At 38.6% G+C, this 27,724-nt stretch overlaps 1 protein-coding gene and 1 pseudogene across 14 annotated transcripts in view; both read left to right on the top strand.

Annotated features, from left to right (window-relative positions):
* Positions 1 to 27,441, top strand: part of LOC127511152 (gastrula zinc finger protein XlCGF8.2DB-like) — a 227,952-nt gene extending 200,511 nt beyond the window's left edge. For 7 of the 14 annotated variants that reach the window (XM_051891772.1, XM_051891773.1, XM_051891769.1 and 4 more), the window contains exon 3: positions 26,004 to 27,441. In XM_051891772.1, coding sequence (XP_051747732.1) covers positions 26,004 to 27,406 — 1,403 coding nt within the window. In that variant the 3' untranslated portion in view covers positions 27,407 to 27,441. Of the gene's footprint in view, positions 1 to 1,518; positions 4,719 to 21,368; positions 21,421 to 21,449; positions 22,824 to 23,307; positions 23,460 to 26,003 lie in introns of those variants that run through there. The other 7 variants (XM_051891786.1, XM_051891785.1, XM_051891783.1 and 4 more) reach the window with 3 other exon arrangements.
* LOC127511124 (tripartite motif-containing protein 16-like) lies at positions 9,096 to 15,004 on the top strand (annotated as a pseudogene).
* Positions 27,442 to 27,724: the final 283 nt, after the last annotated feature.

The following is a 27,724-nucleotide window of genomic DNA, read 5'->3' as shown; positions in this document are numbered from 1 at the left end:
TTGCATGGTTATACTTTTCTCTCTAATATTATCAATCTTGTAAGTAAAGAAGTTCATAAAGTTATTTCTGCTGTGCTGTTTGAAAACATCTGAAGTTGAAGCTTTATTTCTCATTAATTTAGCCACTGCATCAAATTAATTCCTAGGGTTGTTTGTTTTCTCCCAAGAGAGTCGGAAAATAAGCAGATCTAGCAGTTTTTAAGGCCCTTTTCTGTATGCAATAATGCTTTCTTTTCATGAAATGCGAAACACCTCCAGTTTTGTTTTCTTGCAGCTGCACTTTTTCGGGCTGCTCTCTTAACCCGAGTGTGCTTGTTGTACCACGGCGTTGGACTATTTTCCTTAATTTTCTTTAAATGCAAAGGAACAACTGTGTCTAAAGTGCTGGAAATGAGAGAGTCAATAGTTTCTGTTGTAATATCGAGTTATTCTAAGCCAGGGGTGTCCAATCCTGCTCCAACCCCAATTAAATACATCTGAACCAGCTAATCAAGGTCTTACTAGGCATACTAGAAACTTCCAAGCAGGTGTGTTGAGGCAAGTTGGAGCTAAAATCTGCAGGACAGTGGCCCTCCAGGACCGAGTTTGGACACTTCTGTTATAAAATAACTGGTATGCCGAGGAGATGAAACTGATCAGGAAGATTATTTAGAAAGCAATCTTTAGTGGTAGAAGTGATAGTTCTAACCATATTTGTAACAGGGAGTCAGTTTTGCAGCCTTGGCTAAGGCTATGGATGTGTCCCAAAGAATGTGAAGAGTTAACAAGAGGTTTCGAGATTGCATTTAACACTTATCTTAATAGCTTAGTGCACAATTAGAGCCGCATGATTCTGGATAAATTGAGAATCGCAATATTTTTGTTTAAAATGGAGATTGTGATTTCCCCAATGATTCTGAAGATACAAACATTAGACAGCTAAACAAAATAACGTAATTTTCTAGAGGTTTTGACAAAATGGTCGTTGCTTCAGGCTATTTAAAAAATACATCAATTTAAAACGGGTGTCCCGAGGTAAAGCAGAAAAGCAAATGGAGAATAATTAGCGTAGCTGCTGTTCATAACATTAAGCAAAGATAGTCATGCGCAATTGATCTGGTATGAGATGTATTATGTGAATGCTTGGCTAAAGAGATGTGTCTTTAATCTGGATTTAAACTGGGTGGGCAAGTCTGAGCCCCTAACATTATCAGGAAGGCTATTCCAGAGTTTCGGAGCCAAATGTGAAAACGCTCTCCCTTCTTTAATGGACTTAGCTATCCTAGGTACAACCAGAAGTCCAGAGTTTTGTGATCTTAAAGAGCGTGAAGGATTGTAGGGCAATAGAAGATCGGTTAAGTACACAGGAGCTAAACCATTTAGACCCTTATAGGTCATTAGCAATAGTTTTAACGATTAATCATGCAGCTCTAGTATCTAACATGCATGTTGTTGTTTTATTACTTTATGTTGGTTTTTATGTTTGTTGCTTTGTTTCATTAAACTGGGCTAAACTTGTATTTGTCTTTTTTGCCTTAGACCTGATGGCATTGAAAGAGGAGAGTCAAGAACTGAATGAAATAGAAAAGAAAGACCAGTATGAGAATCATGATCTTATTACTGAAGAAAAGTCAATTGGTTGCTCACAGACTGAAAAGACTTCACGAAAAAGAGAAATTTTCACCTGCCAACAGTGTGGAAAACGTTTCGGCAGAAAAGGACGTCTCAAATACCACATGAGAATTCACACTGGAGAGAAGCCTTATACCTGCCAAGAGTGTGGAATAAGTTTCAGTCAAAAAGTAATCCTTAAAAGGCATGTTAGAATTCACACTGAAGTGAAGTCTTTAACCTGCAAACTGTGTGGAAATAGTTTTACTAAAAATGGAAGCCTCAAAAGCCACATGAGAATTCACACTGGAGAGAAGCCTTACACCTGCCAGCAGTGTGGAAAGAGTTTCACTCAAAAAGGACATCTTATGAGTCACATGAGGATTCACACTGGAGAGAAACCTTTCACCTGCCAACAGTGTGGGATGAGTTTCACTCAAAAAGAATATCTTAAAGGCCACATGAAAATTCACACTGGAGAGAAGCCGTTCACATGTGATCAGTGTGGAAATAGATTCAATCGAAAAGCAAGCCTTGAAAGCCACATGAGAATTCACACTGGAGAGCAGCCTTACACATGCCCTCAATGCGGAAAGAGTTTTACACACAAACCAACTTTTAATAATCACGTGAAAATTCACACCGGAGAGAAGCCTTTCACCTGCAAACTGTGTGGAAAGAGTTTCAATCGAAAAGTAAACCTTCATAACCATGTGAGAACTCATACTGGAGAGCAGCCTTTCACATGCCCTCTATGTGGGAAGAGTTTTACATATAAAACAACTTTAGATGCCCACATGAGAATTCATACTGGAGAGCAGCCTTACACATGCTCTCAGTGTGGAAAGAGTTTTAGACAAAGAACAACTTTTAATGCCCACATGAGAGTTCACACTGGAGAAAAGCCTTACACATGCCCTCTGTGAAAAGAGTTTCACTGAAAAAGGGAAACCTTAAAAAACACATGAACATTCACACCAGAGAGAAGCCTTTCACCTGCCAACAGTGTGGGAAGAGCTTCACAACAGAAATAAACCTTAGGAATCACATGATCAGTCACACTAGAGAGAAGCCATTCACATGTGATCAGTGTGGAAAGAGTTTCACTCGGAAAGGAACCCTTAATTCCCACATGAAGATTCACAATTAATTGTGATCAATGTGGTTAAAAGAATCTTTACCATTACATGTTCAGATATTCCTGATAAGTCATGCTTATGTGAGACTCCAATTTTGTTCATTGTGTGGAAAGTATTTAAAATGCAACAGCCTCAACTCTTCTGGGAAGGCTTTCCACAAGGTTTAGGAGTGTGTTTATGGGAATTTTTGACTATTCTTCTAAAAGCGTTTTTTTGTGTGGTCAGGCAGTGATGTTGTCGAGAAGGCCTGGCTCACAGTCTCCACTCTAATTCAAGGTGTTCTGTCGGGTTGAGGTCAGGACTCTGTGCAGGCCAGTCAAGTTCTTCCACACCAAACTCACTCATCCATGTCTTTATGGACCTTGCTTTGTGCACTGGTGCGCAGTCATGTTGGAACAGGAAGGGGCCATCCCCAATCTGTTCCCACAACGTTGGGAGCATGAAATTGTCCAAAATGTCTTGGTATGCTGAAGCATTAAGAGTTCCTTTCACTGGAACTAAGGGGCCAAGCCCAACCCCTGAAAAACAACCCCACACCATAATCCTCCAAACTTTACACTTGGCACAATGCAGTCAGGCAAGTACTGTTCTCCTGGCAAGTGTGATTGGTCACTCCAGAGAACATGTCTCCACTGCTCTAGAGTCCAGTGGTGGCGTACTTTACACCACTGCATCCGACGCTTTGCATTGCACTTGGTGATGTAAGGCTTGGATGCAGCTGCTCAGCCATGGAAACCCATTCCATGAAGCTCTCTACGCACTGTTCTTGAGCTAATCTGAAGGCCACACGAAGTTTGGAGGTTTGTAGCTATTGACTCTGCAGAAAGTTGCTGACTTATGCGCACTATGCGCCTCAGCATGTGCTGACCCCTTTCTGTGATTTTACGTGGCCTACCACTTTGTGGTTGAGTTGCTGTTATTCCCAATTGCTTCCACTTTGTTACAATACCACTAACAGTTGACCGTGGAATATCTAGTAGTGAGGAAATTTCATGAATGGACTTACTGCACAGGTAGCAACCTATCACGGTACAACACTTGAATTCACTGAGCTCCTGAGAGCAACCCATTCTTTTCACAAATGTTTGTAGAAGCAGTCTGCATGCCTAAGTGCTTGATTTTATACACTTGTGGCAATGGAAGTGATTGCAACACCTGAACTCAATGATTTGGAGGGGTGTCCCAATACTTTTGGCAATATAGTGTATGTATTTGTGTGAAATGTAGGCTACACTCAAAAATAACATGATCACATGCAGTGGGTCTGAGGTCACTCTTCAGCTAGAACTAAACTCACATACGGCCGTTAACAGAAGTCAGTGATTATAGTTTATGAAGTTATAAATATGGAGATTTTTCTTACAAAACCAAAAGGCCTTTATTTACCCCCTGGAGTATACATGTTAGGACTTAATGATAATTTAGGTTAAGGTAAGAATTAATTTTGAATTTTGTCTGTGTACCCGAGTTTGGGTACAACTGCACTAGCACTAGAGCATTTGAATGTTTTAAAAAAAGTACCTAAACTCTGTATATCTTCTAAATTCTGCTGATGTGTACATTACTGCTTTAATTGAAAAAGAATCATAAAATTGTGTGAAGAAATCACAGGGATAGTTCACCTAAATATGAAAATTCTGTCAATACATATTATGATGACGATATAGTCTATATTGGTTCAGTAGGAGGGGTAAATCCTGTCCAAAAAACGATTAAAGCACAGATGTTAATTTACTGAAGTAATGTCTGGGAAGTGTCCATCTGTACTTGTTTTTTGGCAATGTAATGTCTCTTCTTTTTTTTTTTCTTATTTTACTTATAGAATAGATGAAACTGTTCATAATGGATGTGTAACTATAAATAAATTATTGAACAAATTGTTTGAAAAAATAGCATCCTCAACAAACAAATAAGAATTACATTGGTTACAAGTTTTATAAAAATATACACATTTTAATAACCGATGTTTAATAAAAAGGTTAGGAATCATATTTGTTTCAAGTGCTTTTTATTAGAAGGGGTGTGGCCTCCAAATGTCTAGAAACTGCCCTGGAAATACTATAATGTAAATGAAATATTATACATAGAATAAGATAAACTTTATAATGCAATTAAATAATAGAGTGCTATATTTATTATTTTATTCAGTGAGGAAAATGCATAAGTTGTCAATCTGGACTTGAATATGGCTGCTATTGGGACTCCTGTGGTGACATCTGGAAGCTGGTTCCAGCTAGCAATCTCATCGCTGATCCTAGGTGTTTCTAGCTTATTAATTAGTCAAAAGTAATTAGTTAATGCAGCTTAACCACCTCACACAAGCGTTTGTCACACAATCTGTTTTCAATTTCACATCCGCAATCTCAAATTTCTATTAAAAAATAAATACATTTTAAATTATTTGCCTTGTAATGCATCCCCTAGACATTAAACATCTAAGAAAATGAATCATGAAGTGATGCTTAGGAATGAGATTTCTTCTGTAAAGTTCTTTAAACAGTGTGTGGTGTTCACAAATCAAATGCTTTGGATCAGGGAAGGGCAACTTCAGTCATGCAGAGTTTAGTTCCAACTAGCTTCAACTCACCTTCTTGGAAGTTCCTTGTAATCATGAAGACCTTGATGAGTTGGATCAGATGTGTATAATCTCTCCAGGGACTAAGTTTGAGACCACTGGATTAGCTTTCAAGTAACCCTGAAGACATTAAATAGCTGCTTCAGGTGTGTTTGATTAGGGTTGGAGCTAAACTCTGCAGGGCAGTGGCTCTCCATGACCATTTTACTACTTATGTATTTCGTCATTGAGGAAATCTTAAAAAAAACTGTGTAAAATCTTGTCTTGCCTCACTCTCATGAACTTAATCTTGTGTCTCGTCTCATGAGCTAACCGTCTATCACACCCCTAGTAATCACCATAAAGGCCCCGGTATACTTCGAATGAAATCGAAGAACGAACTGATGTGACGTCATTTCGAACAAAATTAGGCCAAAACGAAGTTCGTTTTGTGTTTTTTTTTTTGTAAGTTCGAAACGGCTTGCCAAAGCAAACTTTCAGGAAAAGTTCGCTCCAGCTGCAAAACGCCTTCGTACTACCATTGGTCAGTGACAATAACGTAACAGGAGGTGTGCGCTGAGGCTCCGCCTTCACTTGCGTGGGACGCGTCTTTGACTAATTTCCTGTTTTTGAGTTTTGAGTTCGTTGAGGTAAGATCTTTGTGGGTGAAAACATGAACACACTAGATAGCCGCTTTATAGTACAAAATGAAGTTGTGCTTGTAAAAAAAAAAAAATGAGGCACTAACACTGTTTTTCATGTTTGATACTGTAAAGCTGCTTGATTTTAAGCAATCTATTGAATAAAGTGCTATATGAAGACGTGACGTGACTGGAGTGCTACTTTGCAGAGCTCGTGCTAACATACCCATGTTGTTATGATTAGACGCTTTTCTTATGCTTTCTATAATAAATGCTTGCTGTTTTCTCATTTTTGTTGTGTGTATTTTGTTACTGAGAAGAAAGTGCACGGCACATATTTACGTATTCATCTAACCGTTGCTCTCAGCAGTGTGGGCGGCGTCAGATGTTCGTTTACAGTATATCACTGGTCACGCATTTCGAACTTCGTTTTACCCCTAAACGAAGAACGAAAAAGAACTTTGTTTGAAGTATACCGGGGCCTTAATGGTGATTATGAACTTCAAATGAACCTTTCAACAAAACATACATATAAAATTAAATTCAAGTTGTCACAGATTAAGAAGTCCAAACTGACCCCCTCCTGCACCATGGTAAGGGAGAGGAGGTGGTTCAGGAGGTGGACGAGGAGCAGGCAAAGGGGTTGGTATTAGGAGGGCTGGTTGGCAGGAGATGCCAGGGAGGAACCAGAGGTTGTGATGATGGATGTGACCAGGGCGGAGCAGAAGATGGTAAAAGCCAGAATGATGTGATGTGATAACAGGATGATACCCAGATGCCCAGCCTAGTGCCCCGTGGTGGCATTACCAGAGGGAGGAACCATGGTGGTACAGAGTTTTATGCCACCGTGGGGACAGATTCCCCGTCATCCGTCCCCATCCCCTGGGTATCATCGTTGCCAATGGGGATGGTACCCTGAGTGCAGATTGGAGAGTAGATGGATCCACACGACACTGATGGCATCAACGACCATGACAGAGCTGCCATGAAGACCCCCTGAGGTGGAGGGCCCCCAGCCCAGTCGAGGATGGCTCATGGGATGCCCCAAGTTAGTTCTCGATGTAGTGAGGAGGTAGAGGGTGAACAATGGGGCTTACAGGAGACAACGAAGACAGGGCTGGAGCTAGAGATGGTGGTAGAAGAGGGTCCCAGTCCAGCTTTGCCAAGGTTATGGGTGGGGAACTCCTCTATTCCCTCAAACTCCACTAGTATTTCCTCTGTCACAGGCTCAGTGGAAGACTTGCAAGACAGGTGAGATGTGTGATGGAATTTTTTAATTAATCATAACTAACATTTCTTTTTCCATGCAGGAATAACATTTATATGCTTTTGAAACCTAAATGTTCTCAAACCTTGGGCCTAAGTCAGTGTGTATCTGAATCATGTCCAAATATAAGAAAAGTGGAAATGAAACTTAGGGACAGCTAGACAACTATCTAAAAATAATAGCCCCATGATATTGAGTAACCAACGAACTAATAAACACATGATTTTGGCAGGTCTTGCTTTATCTAGTAACAGGAGGATTTGACATATGAAGAACTAATATTGTAGGATGCTTTACCATGGTCCTAAACTATATAAACTGTTGTATTCTGTTTGCTGGTGGGATTCTCTGTGATTGATACAAGGTCCTCCGGTCGTGATTAAAGCATATTCTAGGACAACAACTGGAGTCTCTGGTTATTGTGCAGTGCTGCAACTTAGAGTGTAACTTGTTCGACTTAGAGTGAGACTCTTAGGCGGGGTTGATTGCGGTCAGGTAACTATAACTCTTAGGCATCATATGCGGTCAGAGCAGTTACACTTAGGCGTCAACCTTTGGGGGAAGAGAGGGATTCACCTGAGGATAATTCTTGTAGGTGTCAGGGACACCAGGTTAATTTAGGTCAGGTGCGTAGGGGAAATCTACCACAGAAGTAAGGGGCTCAGGCTCTGGTGGGCACATCCGCTTCTCTTGACATTGGCAGCTCCATCTGTGTGTAGCTCCAGCTCTCAGTCAGTGTCGCAGGGTGGTAGTGGGCTGGGCTCTGGGTCCGGTGATGAGATGGTCCGACCAGTGGTAGAACCTCTCCAGACATAGCATTATTGCATCCCTCCAACTACATCTTTGCATTTCTTCAAGGTCTATTTGATGTTCATAATTCTCCCTGATCCAATACAGAGATTTAATGGTTTTGTCATCAAATGATGAATGAATGGCAAGGTGGCAGAATTGAAGGTTGTAGTCCAACAAATTTTGGCCCCTCCTGGACAATGCAGCAAATTCAGCTGCATAAACTATTTTACGGTCAGTTATTCTGTCACAGATTAAGGAATCCAAATATGAAGATGAGGTCAAAAGGTATATTCAATATGAATATATTTAATAATAAAATAAACTTAACAGTGTGTCTACAAACAAACAATAACTGACCATGAACTGAGGAAACACATAAACTTAACTATACAATGATAATGAACTCGCATACAAACAGCTGTGATCATTAATTAAACATCTATGGTAACAAACAAGTGGCAGGAGACGTAAACAAAGACAATAGGACAGTTCGTATAACAGTTCAAAAATATTTCTGAATATTAAGTGTCGCCAACTAAGCAAGCCAGGCAGTGGCAATGAATGAACGAATACAGCACACCTTCAATACACTCTGTTAAATAAACCAATGAGGTTTATTTAACAGAGTTTAGTTCCAACTGTAACTGATCAGACCTGAATTAATAAAGGTTTTTGGATTTACTTTAAAATAACATCCAGGTGTGTTGAAGCATGGTAGAATATGAACTCAGTAGGAATGAGGCTTTATGATGTTTAGGGAATGACAAACTGAAGTGTAGCTGAGCTATTGTGTGTTTGTGTCTCTGTATTAATGCAGTAAAATGGCAGAATCCAGATTTTCAGTGGATCAGAATGAGTTCATCTGTCCATTGTGTCTGGATCTCGTGAAGGATCCATATTGTTTCTTCCATATTCTTAAATAGTTTAAATCAATTACAGCACTGCATAGATGTGATAATTAGGGTGAGGTATTACTGCAGTTATTAATGGTGTTGTCCTGATTCTCTGTAACTCTTATTCTTTGAGTCTGTCTGAGACTGACATCTAGTGGACGTTTTATGATCTGTGACTTTTGCACATGGCACTAAAATAGAACCAGGAAGTAGAAATTGCATGAGTTCAGGGAAAGAGAAACTGAAGTGCAGTTGAGCTGTTGTGTGTTTGTGTCTCTGTATTCATGCAGTAAAATGGCAGAAGCCAGAATTTCAGTGGATCAGAATGAGTTCCTGTGTCCAGTGTGTCTGGATCTCCTGAAGGATCCAGTGGCCATTCCCTGTGGACACAGTTACTGTAAGAGCTGTATTACAGGCTGCTGGGATCAGGAGGATCAGAAGAGAGTCTACAGCTGTCCTCAGTGCAGACAGACCTTCAGTCCAAGACCTGCTTTAGCTAAAAACACCATGCTGGCTGAAGTGGTGGAGAAACTGAAGAAGACTAAACTTCCTGCTGACTGTTACGCTGGAGCTGGAGATGTGCAGTGTGACGTCTGTACTGGAAGAAAACACAAAGCTGTCAAGTCCTGTCTGGTGTGTCTGGAGTCTTACTGTCAAACTCATTTTGAACGTCATGAGGAATTTCACTCACGTAAGCCACATAAAGTGACTGAAGCCACTGGACGACTGCAGGAGATGATCTGCCAAACACATGATAAACTCCTTGAGGTTTTCTGTCGCACTGACCAGAAGTGTATATGTGTGCTGTGTACGATGGATGAACATAAAAACCACGACACTGTATCAGCTGCAGCACAGAGGACAGAGAAACAGGTATGAAACTAGACACTGATGAAATAATGTTGACACTGTTTATATTGTCACCCATATGATCAGGTAACATCATTCACACTGCAGCCGTCAGCAGAAGTGAACAGTAGCTGCTGGACTTTCACTGCTGAGTGTATTTATGCTCCATATTGAACTTAACAGAAAATATGGTGAAAATACACCATAAACATTTATAGACACAAAAAATCTCTTCACAGGATGATATAGTGACAGCAGTATAATGTGACATTTGCTGTTATTGGTTTGTCCTTTAGCACCAGCTGAAGGAGACGCAGAGATTGTTCCAGCAGAGGATCCAGCAGAGAGAGAAAGATCTTCAGCAGCTGAGAGAGGCTGTGGAGTCTCATAAGGTGAGTCTGGAGAAGAAGAGAAGTTTGAGAAGTCTCAGTCAGGACTCACTGAAGCCACTGTGTGATTGTGATGTGTGTCCTAACAGCGCTCTGCACAGACAGCAGTGGAGGACAGTGAGAGGATCTTCACTGAGCTCATCCGCTCCATTGAGAGAAGCCGCTCTGAGGCCACACAGCGGATCAGAGATCAGGAAAAGACTGCAGGCGAGTCGAGCTGAAGGACGACTGGAGCGACTGGAGCAGGAGATCAATGATCTGAGGAGGAGAGACGCTGAGCTGGAGCAGCTTTCACACACACAGGATCACATCCATTTCCTGCAGGTAACAGAGATCTAGAAGAACAGGATCATAGTGGACTTCAGCAAGAGACTCACAGAGAAACATTTCATGAGAGCAGAATGAGCCGTTGACTGAAGTGTTGATCTGTGTGTTCGGTTATTATATAATCATCAGTCAGACTCTCATCTGATCTTCTTTTGAGAAAAAAAGAGACCCACTTACAAATGCATTTATGTACAAATTACAAATTTTGAGTAATGTTCACTAAAGTTGCATCAGATGATCTTCAAACCTGATAAAAATTGATATGTATTTTTTTATAATTGTTTTTCTTTTAACACAAAGTACTTTATTAAAAATTAAATTAGTCCCAGCATATATTCAATTATTGTTTAGTAATACTGCTTCACATTCTAAGTAAATTAAATTAATGAAAAAAAAAAAAAAATCACATATGAATTTAGCAAACTGTGATTAAAACAAACAACAAGATGTTATGCCGTCCAAATACCCACACTTGCGGTCTTGGTCACTTGAGAGCTTGTGTGCGCGACAGGAAGTAAGTGTGCAAGACTGTCCCATGTCTTAAAAATGCCCAAGTGCAGTGCCCTTAATGCACACTAAACCCACACTATCTCGAATACCGCTTCGGAGCGGTATTTGAGGCTAAGCGTATCCCATCATGCATTATGTTTGGGAACTCACATGTCCCGAAATCGTGAGATGTCAAGGAAAACATACGACTGTAAGTTAAATTAATTATGAAGATGAGTGGGCTATGTGTATTTTGTTTATCATTTGCAACTGCTTTTTATCACCTAAAGAAGCACCACAATTTTAAAATTGTGTCTTCTGTTAGTTACATAACGACCACTGAACAGACATTTAGAAGTGTATTTTAAAATGCAAAGTATTAAAAATAATAATTTGAAAAAAAGAAGAAGCTGTAAACACTTGCATTTTTTGCATCGGGTAATCAAAAGTTCTACACACACTTCTACAAGTTCTTCACGCCCACTTGAACACTTGGGCCAAATACAGGAAATACATCATGTAAGTAGACAAGTGGTCAAGTGCAAAGACCGCAATTGTGGGTATTTGGACAGGGCATTTGTGTATTACTGACCTCTAGATTTTTTTTCTACATGTGAATGAATCACTTTCATGTTTTGTGGACAATTTTTTTTTTTTTTTTTTTTTTTTAAATTGGTCATAACCATCCAACACTTGTGTAATTTTGCTGTTGCTGTCCTTCATTTTTCAATATGTAATTTCAAAACACACTAAATATTTTTGATTTATGATCACAGATCACTTTCTAATATGTTTAAAAAACCATTGCTGCGTCCCAATTCTCATACTATCCGTCCTTAATAGTATTCGAAAATAGAATTAGTGTGTCCCAAATCCTAGTATGTTGAAATGAGTATTCCAAAGACACCCGGATGGTCGGTTTTTCCGGTTAGAATCCGAAGTGCAGATCTGTGCACACTCAAACAGCTAATATTGCCCATAACACTTTGCGTTGTGGGTGAGGATTCGATTAGAACTACAAGTACAAATAAAAAGTGTTTAAAAAAAAAAAAAAACTACAAACATGACGGATGTGCGAGACCGACGGTTAAGCAGAGCGGTTAAGATAAAGGGGTTTGAGTGATTAATAATCAGTATCTAACCTGACGAAAAATATTTATTAAATGTTATCCACATTATATTTCATTGTGAACTTTTATAACGATGCGTTTGTTCATCAACTTTTAAATGCATCAAGTTGAGGAGAGTTCTCCGCATGAAAGACCCATGACTGGCAGATCAACGTGCAACTACATTTTTCTCCGAAACAGTAGAAAATTAAATTAAATTGAATGTGGAGGATTTTAACTGTGACAAGATGATTGACAGGGCAGCTTAAACAGTCAGAGCTGCTCAAATCTGACAGTAGTGCAGGTTATTGTCTGAAGTGTGGAGGTGATGAGCTTTGATTTCTGTTTTCTGTAGAGTTTCCAGTCTCTCTCAGCTCCTCCTGAATCTACAGACGTAAATGATGATCTCTTCAGTTCTCTCTCCTCTTTTGATGTCTTGAGAGAATCTGTCCGTCAGCTGAAAGACAAACTGGAGGATTTCTGCAAAGAGGAGCTCAAGAAGATCTCGGACAGAGGTAAAGTCCTGGAGATTCATCTGCTCTCAGAAATGATCCTCCATCATCTCATATCATGTAGAAGATCATATTAGAAATGTCTTAGGAACGGATGCAGGGATCATTTTCTCTTGACATGATAATCACACTCTTCATGTCTGTTGATTTCCACAGTCACTTTCACCAACATTGTTCCCAGGACCAGGAACGACTTCCTACAATGTAAGTCACTAAGAAAACAAGCAGAAAAACTCACTGAGTGTGTTCATGTTCTTCCTGTAGAAGGAGAAAGAAAACATGACAGAAGAGTTTTAGAGTTGATCATGTAAATGATTTGCACAGGATATCTGGTAAACTGTACTGAGACACTGCTGATATATTGAACATGAAGAGTTCAGCTACATTAAAAGATCAGATTCATAATTCCTGATTGTGATGTGTTTTATCTCCATCAGATTCCCATCAGCTCACTCTGGATCTGAACACAGTGAATGAAAACCTCCATCTGTCTGAGGAGAACAGAGTGATTACTTACACTGACACAGAGCAGTCGTATCCTGATCATCCAGACAGATTTGATGTTGTGTGTCAGGTGTTGTGTAGAGAGAGTGTGTGTGATCGACACTGTTACTGGGAGATTGAGTGGAGTGGAAGATGTATGTTTATATCAGTGTCATATAAGAGCATCAGCAGGAAGGGACGGGATGAAGAGTGTTTGTTTGGATATAATGATCAGTCCTGGAGTTTGTTCTGCTCTTCCTTCAGATACACATTCATACACAATGACATAGAGACTGAACTCCCTGTAAAGCCCATCAGCAGCAGTAGAATAGGAGTGTATGTGGATCACAGAGCAGGAACTCTGTCCTTCTACAGCGTCTCTGGAGACACAATGAGCCTCATCCACACAGTCCAGACCACATTCACTCAACCGCTCTATCCTGGGTTTGGGGTTCCTATTCGATCATCAGTGAAACTGTGTTGATGAATCAAAATAGACTCTAGAGAGATTCTACCCATAATGCTTTCATTATTTCATTACATTAAAGCTGCAATATGTAAGATTTTTGCAGTAAAATATCCAAAAACCACTAGGCCAGTGTGATATATTTTGTTCAGTTGAGTACTTACAATATCCCAAATGTTTCAAAGTGTTTGTAAATCGTGAGAAAACTGCTATTTCAACCAAGGATACGGGACATATCTGGGAGTCGCCTGTCAAGGCAATAAAGCCTGTCAGCTTTATTTTTAGTAACAGTAATACAGAATTTTCTCCATCATACAATACGTTTTAAAATTAATTGCATGCCATTTATCAACACAAGCCATCCAACATTTAATAAATTCTTAAGTCAGTCTATCTTACTGCAGTGTGTAACAGTGTCTCACAGCAGCCGCCGAGTGAACGACACACAGAGTAACGTTATAACATCATTTTCAACACACTCAAATGTATCTAGTATGATAAACAGAGCTGCGTTACCTCAGCGCTGTTAAATATGATCGTTTTTCAAATCGTTTTTGCGTTACCTTATACGCTTGACCAAAAGAAGCATCGCCGGCGACTGTGGCATAATAAAAGTTCTGCTGCTCGTGAGGAGTGTGTCATGTTTGTCTCTCATTATCAATCGCTCCAGCGGCCTCGTTCAGCTCCCACAACACTCGCTCCTGCTCTGCTTCATACTACAGTAACGTTAATAATCTCATTCATGAACATGATTTCTGCCCGAGTCCTATCCCTATTCTTTTCCACCGGCTGTGAGGTGAAGACCACATGTCCCAAGATTCAGCACTCAAACTTGGCGTCATCAAGCTACACCTTTGTTTTGAATAGGCCTCTAGCGACCTCTAGCGGATGAAAAACGGTTGCATCATTAAAGGGTTAGTTCACCCAAAAATGAAAATTCTGTCATTAATTACTCACCCTCGTGCCGTTTTACACCCGTAAGACCTTCATTCATCTTCGGAACACAAATTAAGATATTTTTGTTTAAATCCGATGGCTCCGTGATTCTCATCGCTTTATAATATTAATATTGAACCACTGTACTCACATGAACTGATTTAAATATGTTTTTAGTACCTTTATGGATCTTGAGAGAGGAAATGTCATTGCTCCCTATGTAGGCCTCACGGAGCCATCGGATTTAAACAAAAATATCTCAATTTGCGTTCCGAAGATTAACGAAGGTCTTACGGGTGTGGAACGGCACGAGCGTGAGTAATAAATGACAGAATTTTCATTTTTGGGTGAACTAACCCTTTAAAGCTCCATTCTTGTGAGAGAAAATTCTTGTGCATTCTGCTTTGAACAAGCAAAAATATCTGTAAAATAATCTCTGGTATGTAATCTCAAAGCATTTTTTGCAGTGTAAATATTGTATTATATTGTATGTTTAATGGAAAATAAAAGAGATGTTCTTTCTATGGCTTCAAGTTTTAACAAATAAATTAGACTTCTATTGTAATGATTTATGACTGCTGTGTATGCCTAATGATGACTTCATGCTTTTTAATGAACAAAGGGGGAAAAAATAAATAAAAAGTATTCTTTCTATGACTTCCAGATTTCAACAGTTAAATTACAATTATATTTTAGTGACTAGAAGCTGTTTTTTTAATGAACAGATTCAAATCTAATCTAAGGGTATGTTTACATGACAACAATGTACTAAAAACTGTGTAACAGTCACTTCACGATCACCAGCATTTACGGTAATTCTGGGTAAAATTAGAACTGCACATGTGTGTAGATGGTGCATGTGAAAGTTGAGCAGGAGAACTCTTTCTTACTCTTTCTTTTATTTGTATACTTTCTCTCACTCTATCCCCATGTATGCCGATCAGTGTGACGTCATTTTATTTAATAAAATGAAGTCACTTTATTAAACCTGGGGAAAATACGCCAGCTCTCGTCTCCTGTATATCTTTTCCTCCGACACCACATATTTTGTTTCTCTCTGGGCAACAGAACATTTCAACGTTACATTACAAGTGTCACTGTTCAGATTGCAGCCATATCACCCTGTAGCCCAAGACTGGCTATCTCACCTCCTCTCAAGACTATCCCCACTCACCTCCTTCAAGCCATTTCTTCTTCAGTTATACCTGCACTTACTCACATCATCAACACCTCCCTTCACACTGGTACCTTTCCCACAGCATTTAAACAGGCTCTAGTTACCCCCTGCTTAAGAAACCCACTCTAAACCCAGCACTCTTAGAAAACTACAGACTGGTATCCCTTCTTCCATTCATTGCAAAGACACTTGAGCGAGTTGTTTTCAACCAACTGTACAGTGATTCACTTCCGGTGGCGCTGCTCTGTTCTGCTGCCGTGTGTTTGTGTTTGTTTTTAGTGTGTTATTTATTCTTTTATTTGATCAAACTTTATTTATTTTTAACACAGTGCTCGATCTGTGTTACACGATGCTGTTTTTATTAAGAGGACTGATGCTGATTTTAGTTGTATGGCTGATTACATGCAACTCCATGCTAGTGAATCAGGACTTCATGTCGGAGGCGGTCCTGCACTATACCCGAGACCAACTCTTACTGCTCCGGCCTAGCTACACACTCGCCCCCCAGTTACCGAGAGAATTGCAGGCGAGAACACTGGTGGAAAGTCTGTAACTCCGACATTGAACTAGTATGCCTAAGCCTTAGGCCTTTTTATCTTCCACATGAATTTGGGAACATTTTATTATGTACTGTTTATATTTCACCCAGTGGGAATGCTGCAAATGCAGCTAAACTTACAGCAGACTGTGTTCACAGACAATTAAGATGTACCCCTGAAGCACCTTGTTTTATCTTAGGAGATTTTAATCATTGTACACTTGAAGCTGTGTTGCCTGGATTCCAAAAACATCTTGGACAAATGTTATGAGAATGTTAAGAATGCTTATACAGCCTGGGCCTGCCCAGTTTTGAAACTGTATTTGTCAGAAATACACTCAAGTATAGAGGAAATCTTAGAGATTGAGATTGAGGAAACAGGTTATATTCTATTTCTTGGTAATATACCAGATTCAGTTAATAATAGGAATAAATATTTACTGAGGATACTAGTAGCAGCAGCAAAAAAAAGCGATTACTCGTTTATGGCTCCTACATCTTCCCCCAATGAGAACCCAGTGGGAACAAATTGTCACAGAAATTTATAAAACTGAAGAAAAAAATATATATATATGGGATTCTATGAAATATATGACAAATATGGCTCCAGCCAAAAGCTCTATCAACGTGATAGATGAGGGAGCAAAGGCAAATGATTTTTATTGTAGGTGTGAAATAAGAGACTTCTCACAGGAGCAGGAAACTGCACTGGATGCTTTATCTGTATTGGATTCCTTTAAAATAACCATTGATCAGTATATGGTGGAGAGACTGTTTTCACGTGACTGTCCCAGCAAGGCTTCTGGGCCAGACGGCATCTCTGAGTGGTTATTGAAATCCTGCAGTGAAGAGCTGGCAGAAGCCTGGTGCCCCATTTACCAGAAGTCTTTAGACACACATACAGTTCCCTCAATTTGGAAGAGTTCTATTATTATCCCTGTCCCAAAAAAGGTTAGCTGTAAGGATAATAATGACTATCGTCCAGTGGCATTTACTTCAATATTAATGATACTTCAATATTAATTATCTGAATTCATAACTTTGAGCACAGGAGCCCCTCAGGGCTGTGTTAGTTCACCAGTTTTGTTCACCTTGTATATGGAGTGCAGAAGATGTTATTCTAATAATTACATCATTAAATTCTCAGATGATACTGCAATTTTAGGTTTATTGAAAAAGAACAGGGACTTGTCTGAATATTTTTCAGAGATTGGAAGGTTTGTGAATTGGTGTGAGGACAACCGTCTAGCTCTGAATGTCAAAAACAAAGGAGATGGTGTTTGACCCTAGAGGAGTTGGTGATCACAGGCCTGTGATCATCTACAATCAAACCATCATACAGGTCCCTCAACTGATACACTCAACTGAGACTGCCCTGCTCTCGGTTATTGAAGCACTGAGATTGGCAAGAGCAGCTTTCAAATCCACAGTACTCATCTTGCTGAATCTATCTGCTGCTTTTGACACAGTCAACCACCAGATCCTCCTGTCAACCCTGAAATGGGCATCTCAGGAACTGCACTCCAATGGTTCAAATCTTACCTTTCAAGTAGGTCCTTCAGGGTGTCTTGGAGAGGGTAGGTTTTTAAGTCACAAATTCTTGCTACTGGCGTTCCTCAGGGTTCAGTGCTTAGACCACTTCTCTTCTCCGTCTACATGTCATCTATCACTGCTATGCTGATGACACTTCACTCTATTTCTCATTCCAACCAGATGATCCAACAGTAGCTGTTCGCATTGCAGCCTGTCTGACAGACATCTCTGGCTGGATGAAGGACCACCACCTTCAACTCAACCTTGCGAGGACTGAACTACTTGTGGTCTTAGCCAACCCAACACTTCATCACAACTTCTCTATACAGCTAGGTTCGTCAACCGTAACTCCTTCTAGGACAGCCAGGAACCTTGGAGTTGTGATTGATGATCAGCTAAGCTTCACAGACCATATTACTACAATGTCCTGGTCCTGAAGATTTGCTTTATACAACATTAGGAAGATTAGACCCTTCCTATCAGAGCAGGCCACACAACTCCTTGTCCAAGCTCTTGTTCTCTCCAGACTGGACTATTGTAATGCTCTCTTAGCGGGCCTTCTGGCATGTACTATTAAGCCTCTGCAACTGATCCAGAATGCTGCAGCAAGACTGGTATTCAATGAGCCAAAGAGAGCGCACGTCACACCTCTCTTCTTCAGTTTGCACTGGCTGCCGATAGCCGCTTGCATCAAATTCAAGGCACTGATGTTTGCCTACCAGACAACCACTGGCTCTGCACCACTATACCTAAACTCACTAGTTCAGACCTATGCACTCTCCAGAAGCTTGTGTTCTGCAAGTGAACGATGCCTCATGTTACCATCCCAAAGAGGTATGAAATCACTCTCACAGACCTTTACCTGGACTGTTCCAAGCTGGTGGAATGACCTGCCTATCCCAATTTGAGCAGCTGAGTCTTTGGCTATCTTCAAAAAACATCTAAAGACACATATTTTTCATCAGCACCTGACTAATTGATACTAACACTTTCTTAGTCTATTTGTCTTTTATGATTGGACTAGTGTCTGTGAATATTAAACCGCTAGAAGACTATTTGAATATGTTTTGTGCATGTTCTGCGTGAATAGCGCAGACGCGCGAATATGTATACCACACATACTTAAGCATACATGTGTCACATGTTTGGTTTATTTGTTCCTGTTTAGAGTTTATTCTTCGATCTGTATTCTTGTTCTGTTCATGTCTGAATTTCTAGGTTTGTTTTGAGTTTGTTAATTAGTTGAGTTCCCCTGCTTTCTCTCCCTGTTTGTCTCCATAGTTACTGGTTTGATTAGTGTCCTCATTTCAGGTGTTTCTTATTAATTAGCCTCGTTAGCTCCTCTGTTGCCTTTGTATATGAGCCCTCAGTTTCAGTCTGTTTTTTGTCTTGCGTTGATGTTGTTTTATGGTGTTTTTGGTTGTAGTTACTCTCCAAGTTATTCTCCAGGTTGTGTTTTCATTTTATTAAAAAGTCTTTCAAAGGATCTCCTTTGTTGTGCTCAGTGTGTTTTTTTCCAGTATCTGCAATCTGACTATATGTTGACATGAACAAATAAACTTCATCTCCAGAGCTGCTGTGAGAGTCGCTTCATAAGCGTTTTACCATTTCATTTGAGAAAAATGATTGTCATATCATATACACACAGAAACTTCAAGATCTTCATGACAGCCCGTCAAAATAAAAGACTGGTTTAACTTGTAACAGAAATGTAGCCCTATTACTATTGTAGTACTACGTACTACTGTTGTATTACTATTGTATGGTATAATGTATGTCTTACGTGGTACTATTACTACTACTAATAATAATAATAAAAATAATACAATCAGACAATTAAAAAATAAATAAAATCAGACAATTTTTCATCCATGTTTTAATTTTAACAGTAATTTGGAAAAAAAGAAAATAAAACAGAATTTGAGAAAAAATAAAAGGTTTAGAGCCCTACATATTGAATTGCATAGTATCATATTTTTCCCCCCATTGTGTTGAATCGAATCGAAATCGGATCACACTGCATTGTAATAGGGGCGAATCGTATCGCATTGCATTGGTTGCTGCTTCACATGTATCTTTAATGTATCGTATCATTGGCTATGCATTGAGATGCGTATCACATCGGCCTCAGTTATGGAGATGCACATCCCTAATCTACTGTACATCAATCCAATCTGTGACATAACACCTCCTCTGTAAGTTGGTGTTGTCCAGAATAAGCTGGTAGATCTCTTCTGTAATGAAGAGATTGGAGCAGGACTTCACAGGGCAGTGGTGTACTTCGTGGGTCCTGGGATCAGTCGCATGGCAGGAGCGTAGCGCAGCGTCTCACTTGAAATCCACTGAGGATCTGCTGTATCCTCACTGTCTTCAGAGGAACAAGAATAGAGGTCTTCACAGTGGACCCGGGTCCTGAGACCCGTACAGGTTTGGGTCTAAAGTTTAAATGGTCAGCCGGGTCCAGGTCGGGTACCAATCTATTACTTCGGGTCCTGGGTCTGTTTAACATTGAGTCGATTGGAGAACACCTGGCCGTGATCAGAGTCAGTCAGCGCTGTGTGTGTTTTTAACTTCTCACATAATCTTCTGATGACGAAATTTGAGTCATGGTATCCTGAAGGGATAGTTCACCCAAAAATATAAATTCTGTCATCATTTACTCACCCTCATGCCATTCCAAACACAAATGAAGATATTTTTTTAATGAAATCTGAAATATTTCTGTACCTTCTTTGAAGTCTATTCACCCAAAACTCTGATGCTTCAAAACAGTCATAAAGAGATGGTAAAATAAATCCATAAATCGATATCCATATGAACAACATGAGGGTAATTGATGACAGAATGTAGTTTTGAATGAATTAAACCTTTTTAATAAAATAAAAATTCATAGGGCAGCTTTTTACATGGCTTTTGTTGGCAGGAGAGTAAAACCTTTTTTCTTTCTGATAATTTCGGTAACATTATTTCAATGGTCCACTTTAGACCCTCTACTAACTATAAGTAACTTTGCAACTATGTCAACTAGCAGTCATTAGAGTATTAGTGGACATATTTAAATAGATGTCAGGAATTCAGTGAAATGCATATTTAAAATACATACTAGGGAAAATACTGAACTAGGGTAATGTTTAGGAGGAAAAAATTCATACCAGATATCATTATTATGGAAAGGCAAATAATGACAAATGTGTTAAAAACGTGTGTGTGTGTATTTTTATATATATATATATATATATATATATATATATATATAAAAATAGTGTTTGAAACATATAAAGGTCAGTGTTTTTTTTCTAATTTTAAAATGTCGACATACAATTAATTTTAATCTAAAAATACCCCCAAAAATGGTATAAAATGTCTAAAAATTATGATCATACAAGAATTAGATGATGATTAATAAATGTCAAATACAAATGTAATTCATTCAATAAAAAAATAGCAAGTCAAGTTGCTGCCTATGTAGAGTGATTCAAATCGCTCACTAACGAGTTTAAAACATTTAAACATTCTTTCCAATCATTTGTAATATTAATACTTGACTTTATCCTTGATTGGAAAAATCACAAATGTTCTGTAGTTGGTATTATAATTGTGATCATTTGAATGTGTTTTCTGTATGTTAATTTCCATTATTTTTAGCATGTGAACAGGACTTTTATTTTGGTGTGGCGTTATGACATCATAAGTCTGCGCCAAGCTCCTGCATCTGTTGTGATTCTGCTGAAGAGAGGTTTGTGTTTTTAATCATTTAAAGTGTTTAAATCAATACAACTCATTCGTACACTTATATAGAGAACTTAGGAAGGAATTAATTATTTTTGAATGTAATATTGCATCATAATAGCATCAATGAACAGTTTTTTATGAGTCTACACATGAATAACAGAAAAGCTGGGTCTCACTTAGCTCCCTTTATCGTGAATCAGTTTATTGTAAAAAAAATCATGGATATAGCTGATGGAAATGCCATTTATCGACAAAATTTCTCTAGTGTCGACACAATCTTTTTCCATTTAACTTTAGCACATAAATTCTATATCGATACTTTAAATGTTGCAAAAATTAGTTTGAAAACACTTTTTGTCAAGAAAAACTTTTTTAATGCAAATAAATGTGGTGTCACATGACAGAATTAGTCTACATGATGTGTCCATGTTCGTGGTGTTGCTCCCATTAAAGCACCGTTTCTTTGTAATATTCATAGGTGCAATAATCTATTATAATATTAAATTGTATCTAAAATTATTTTCTTAATGTTGGTATTTGTTAGGAATAAGTCATGTTACTCTAACATCTCAAGCATCATTCATCCGTATTTTGTTATTTTTTCTAATATTTTTTTTTTCTTGATTAGGCTACAATCTTACTTTGAAATTAAAATGTGAAAGTGACAACATGGATAGTTGAGTTATACCAACAAGTTAAATCCAGGAAAGTTATTCTAACACAATTTTTTTAATTTCAACAATATTTTTTACAGTGTATAAATTCTGAATAGGCAGTTGTTTCTCATATTTTAAAAACAACAGGCCTATAATCAGCATGATTCTTTTCAATCGCCAGTTAAATGAAAGTTATAGTGCTATATATAGCCTACACTGTAAATCATTTGTCTACGATGTATATTGTTTGTGTAATATTTGTTCTTAATTTCTAGTGCTAGTTTTGAGTGTTTTTTGGCTAATCAGGTCATTTACATTTTTTTCCTGAATTGCTAAAACACTAAACCCCATTCTCTGAACCAAATTCTCAATAGCCTAAACCAATTTGTCAAATAAATCACTCTTTCTGTAAAACCTTAAACAAGTTTCAGGTAGTTAGACACCATTTGCAAATCTCAAGTACCATTTCTCAAATCTCAAACATTTCGCACTGTGATGCACTTGTGTTGCAAAACGCTAAACAGAGGCAGGTAAAAGTTAAACACAACTGTCATCGTTTACACACAATGACTCAAAATTGTTCACACTTATTTCTAATGATGTGATCAAACCAACTGTACAAAATAAGCCAGTTCAGAGTGCAGAGGTGACACTGGTGCACTGAATGTTGATACGGACAATAGATGGAAAAAAATCTGAGAAGGATTGGAGGAAGAGGATCTGGAAGAAGATGAGGACGAGAAAGAGCAAGGTGTGATTATACTTGCAGTGCATACAGTAGCCTATACAATTTATTCATCTTAATTTACTGTTACAATATACTTTTTTTTCCTGTAACTGCATACTTTGGATGCAGTATTCTCCATTTGATGTAGTGTCTAATGAATGATCTGTAGTGTTTATAATATTGACTTGCTGTGTGTAAGATCTGAAAGCATTCATTTTGAGCACAGATAAAAAGGTCTTGAGGCAATGGTTTGATTTTGCCAGAAGAGCCAGATGTTCTCTGAATGTAGTTTGAAGATTTGGTTTTGTGTTTAAGGTTTTGAGAAAGTGGATGATGATTTCGAGAAATGTTTTAGCAATTCAGAAAAACTGTAAAATCATTAAATATCACTCTGACTCCCTTATCAGTGCGCTGACTACTGAACAAAGGAGCTGATTGAGACGCACCCAGAGATTTAGTTTGGATGTGTTTTTCTTTCTGTTAATTATTCTCATCTTATTCATGACAGAGTGTCCAAACACACAGAAAAACTCCTGGTGAAGCGACTGAGATCCACGTGACACGCTGTTATAAAGATGGCGTTTATTAAAGAGGAGAGTGAAGACGTGAAGATTGAAGAAACCTTCAGAGTGAAACATGAAGAAACTGAGGAACAAACAGGTTGGTTTCATTCTCAAAGCTGAACTCAGTCAATTTTATCCTCATTAAAGTAAGCAGCTCTAGGGAAATGAGTGATATTTTTGAAGAATCGCTAGCTATTCCATAGCTTGTTGAATTGAAATCTTATGTATCATAGAAATAGTCTTTCTATGGTCCCCACCTTCACTGAGTTTGATGTATTGACATACATATTAAGTCCTAAACAGTGTAAGATTACCTTTTCATTTTTGTTACCATTTCCACTAAAAGGCAAACATTTTTAATTGATTTCAAAGGACTTTTTAATGAAAGGTATGTCAACATTCTTAAATTTGATCAAATTCAGTTAGAATAATGAGACACTAAAGGTGTTTACCAATCAAATGAAATCAGTATCAATATATTCTTACACTGCACTGGTGGCACAGAAGCTGAATCTGATGTGTGTTACATGTATGCTCTGTTTTCCCGCCATCATTGTTTTTGGTTCTGCCCTGTGTGACCTGGTACAACCACAACCACAAAAAATTGCAGCTGGTGAGTAGGTATAAACGCAAACGCAGGATGTTGCATAGACGAAAAGCACATCTGATTCAGCTGGCATTTGAAAATGACCCAAGTCGAAAATTCAGAGAAAAATGTAAAGAGTTACTGCTGAGGATGTTTCACTCCTTGAAGAGAAGATTTCACCGTCTCAAGGTGTCCAGTCCAACATAGATCCAAGAGCTTTTTAAGTTTCTCTCTCTTATACTGTGCAGCTACAGTGGGCTTTCTCAGAAGTTTGTAAAGTGCATTGCAAATGTCAAAAAAATCTCCAACTGCACTCTCAGATGAAATAGCATATACTATAATCAAATGTTATTAATGATTAAAACAATGAAGGTAGGACACTTCTCTGTTCTCGTTTTGAATGTTTCTGCATGCCTCCCCTTTTTCCGGACATGACACTGGCCCTGTCATAACATTGACTTAGTATCTTATTTGTGTCGAGACCAACATTTGACAATCTTCAAGCACCATGTTAGTGAGTGACAGGGCATCACGATTGTCTGTGGTCTATATTGACAACAGCCTTGCTTTCACTGTGAAGCTCTGGTCTACATACTGTAACCCACCTATAGATAAATACACAACTCTAGGTTCGTAAGAGGTTCAGACATTGCAACACAAATGAATGGACAGATTAACTGTAGCAGTTTCAATGTAACTTCAGTAGGAAAATTATATTGTACAAAGTCACAATAGAATGTAGCCAGCTTACAAATAAAATGAAGTAAAACTCCCTTTTTAAACTAACGTTTATCAGTGTATGTGTATTGTGCGCGACCAGTTCGGCAGTCTTTCAAAAGTGGCCAAAATCAAAAAATGTCCTTCAGTGTCTGTAAGATTCTTTGTTGGTAACAGTCCTACCACGTAATGTTTCTCACGGTTTGAAGTTCAAGTTCGCAGAGACTTCAGAAGATCCAGTTGGTTGGCTCGCCATCTAAGGTTTCACATTTAAAGTAAAATTAGGGTGTGGGAGCATGCTTAAATAATCAAAAATGTGTATATCGCAGATTCATATGCATCACTCCGAAAACCTTGATCTTCTTCAGCTGAAAATGGCCGGTCATCTAATGCAATAAATTCCAGGACTTTCTTTGTAATGGCTTGCGCTTTTTGACTGTTTCAGCTGTAACTCCAGGTTTTTTGAAACAAAAAGGAAGTTTTTGCCTGTTTGGCATCATCAACATATTTATGATGCTCATCGTGTTCTGATGCATTTTCAAATGTTGGATCAAGTTTGTTGTGCCGAATGTATTAGCTGTTGTTCCTCCACAATTAACTTTTCCTTAAAGTGGTGTTCACAGATTTTGAAATACTAACGTATAGCTGCACAATTGATCATTAAAAGATTGCGATCTCTATTTAAACACCCATGTGATCTCATTCCTAAATGGCAACAGTGCTGCCGCTGAGCAGTTGTCATGTATAAGTATGAAACAGCTTTTCAACCACACGGTAATGTTATTTTGTTTAACTTCAACCCAACATACTGTTCTTTCCAATACCTTTGGTCATGCTGTTCCATGGTGTCTCCATACACTAATGGTGTTTCCATAAAGTAATATATTGTCCATACTAATATTCCTTCAAGCCATTGTAGATGTTCCGTCATCTTTCGTTGAAATATTTCTGGGGCACTGAAGATGCCAAAAGGAAGACGTTGAATGATTAGGGAAGAAAAGCAGAGGACCTAATACTGAGCCCTGTGGTACTCCATAATTGTATTTTATAATATTTTAGACATTAATGGGAAATTTGAAATAGATCTATAATTAACTTATAGGCAAGTGTTTTTTTTTGTTTTTTTGATAACTGGACATTTTTTGGGACGTGTCCTAAAGAAAGTGAAGATTTGACAATATTGTGGTTTTGAGATTGCATGTAACACCTATCTTAGTAGCTTAGTGTGTATAGTATCTAACATACATGTTGTTGTTTTGATACTTTATGTTGGTTTTGATGTTTGTTGCTTTGTGCCCTTAAATTGGGGTTAACTTGTATTTGTCTTTTTTACCTTAGACCTGATGGCACTGAAAGAGGAGAGTCAAGAACTGAATGAAATGGAAGAGAGAGAGCAGTATGAGAATCATCATGATCTTATTACTGAAGAAAAGTCATTTAGTTGCTCACATACTGTAAAGAATTCACGAAAAAGAGCAAATGGAAGTTATTTCACCTGCCAACAGTGTGGAAAAAGTTTCAACAGAAAAGAACGTCTTAAAGGCCACATGAGAATTCACACTGGAGAGAAGCCTTACACCTGCCAACAGTGTGGAAAGAGCTTTACTGAAAAAGGAAACCTTACAAAACACATGAGAATTCACTCTGGAGAGAAGCCTTTCACCTGCAAACAGTGTGGAGTAAGTTTTACTCGAAAAGAAATCCTTAACAGGCATGTTAGAATTCACACTAAAAAGAAGTCTTTCACCTGCAAACTGTGTGGAAATATTTTCATTAAAAAAGGAAGCCTCAAAATCCACATGAGGATTCACACTGAAGAAAAGCCTTACATCTGCAAACTGTGTGGAAAGACTTTTATTCAAAAAGGAAGCCTCAAAAGCCACATGACAATTCATACTGGAGAGAAGCCGTTCACCTGCAAAATATGTGAAAATAGTTTCAATCGAAAAGCAAGCCTTAAAAGCCACATGAGAATTCACACTGGAGAGAAGCCTTACACATGCCCTCAGTGTGGAAAGAGTTTTACACATAAACCAACTTTTAATAACCATGTGAGAATTCACACCGGAGTGAAGCCATTCACCTGCAAACTGTGTGGAAAGAGTTTCATTCGAGAAGCAAGCCTTAAAAACCACACTAGACTTCATACTGGAGAGCAGCCTTACGTATGCTCTCGGTGTGGGAGGAGTTTTGCATATAAAACAACTTTTAATGCCCATATGAGAATTCATACTGGAGAGCAGCCTTACACCTGCTCTCAATGTGGAAGGAGTTTTGCAAATAAACCCATTTTTAACGCCCACATTAGAATTCATACTGGAGAGCATCCTTACACCTGCTCTCAGTGTGCAAAGAGTTTCACTGAAAAAGTAACCCTTAACAGGCACATGAGAATTCACACTGGAGAGAAGCCTTTCACCTGCCAACAGTGTGGAAAGAGTTTCACTGAGAAAGGAAACCTTACAAAACACATGAGAATACACACTGGAGAGAAGCCTTACACCTGCCCTCAGTGTGGAAAGAGCTTCACTCATAAAGCACACCTTAAAAAACACATGAACATTCACACCGGAGAGAAGCCTTACACCTGCCAGCAGTGTGGGAAATGCTTCACAACAGAAATAAACCTTAGGAATCACATGATCAGTCACACTAGAGAGAAGCCGTTCACATGTGATCAGTGTGGAAAGAGTTTCAAACGTAAAGTAACCCTTAAATCCCACATGAAGATTCACAATTAATTGTGTTCAGTGTAATAAAAAAACCTTTGCCATTACATGTTCAGATATTCCTGATAAGTCATGCTTATGCAAGACCCCATTTTTGTTCTTTGTGTGGGAAGTGTTTGAAATGGCACTAGAAAATATGTATTTGTGTGAAACTGAGACTATGCTCATGCTGCAACTGAATTTGGTCCAAATTTTACTGCCCACCTGTTTTGCCATTATTTGAAAAAATTAGGTGGTTGCAGTAAACATGCTCTAATTTTGACTGTATGCGGGTGTCACTCCATTCCGTATATTGACTCTTCAGAATCAAAATCTTAGTTAAACTTCCGT

Source organism: Ctenopharyngodon idella, chromosome 4 (assembly GCF_019924925.1).
Source record: "Ctenopharyngodon idella isolate HZGC_01 chromosome 4, HZGC01, whole genome shotgun sequence".
Lineage (NCBI taxonomy): Eukaryota > Metazoa > Chordata > Actinopteri > Cypriniformes > Xenocyprididae > Ctenopharyngodon > Ctenopharyngodon idella.
The sequence above is the reverse complement of the archived record's forward strand: the minus strand, read 5'-3'. Positions and strand labels throughout refer to the sequence as shown.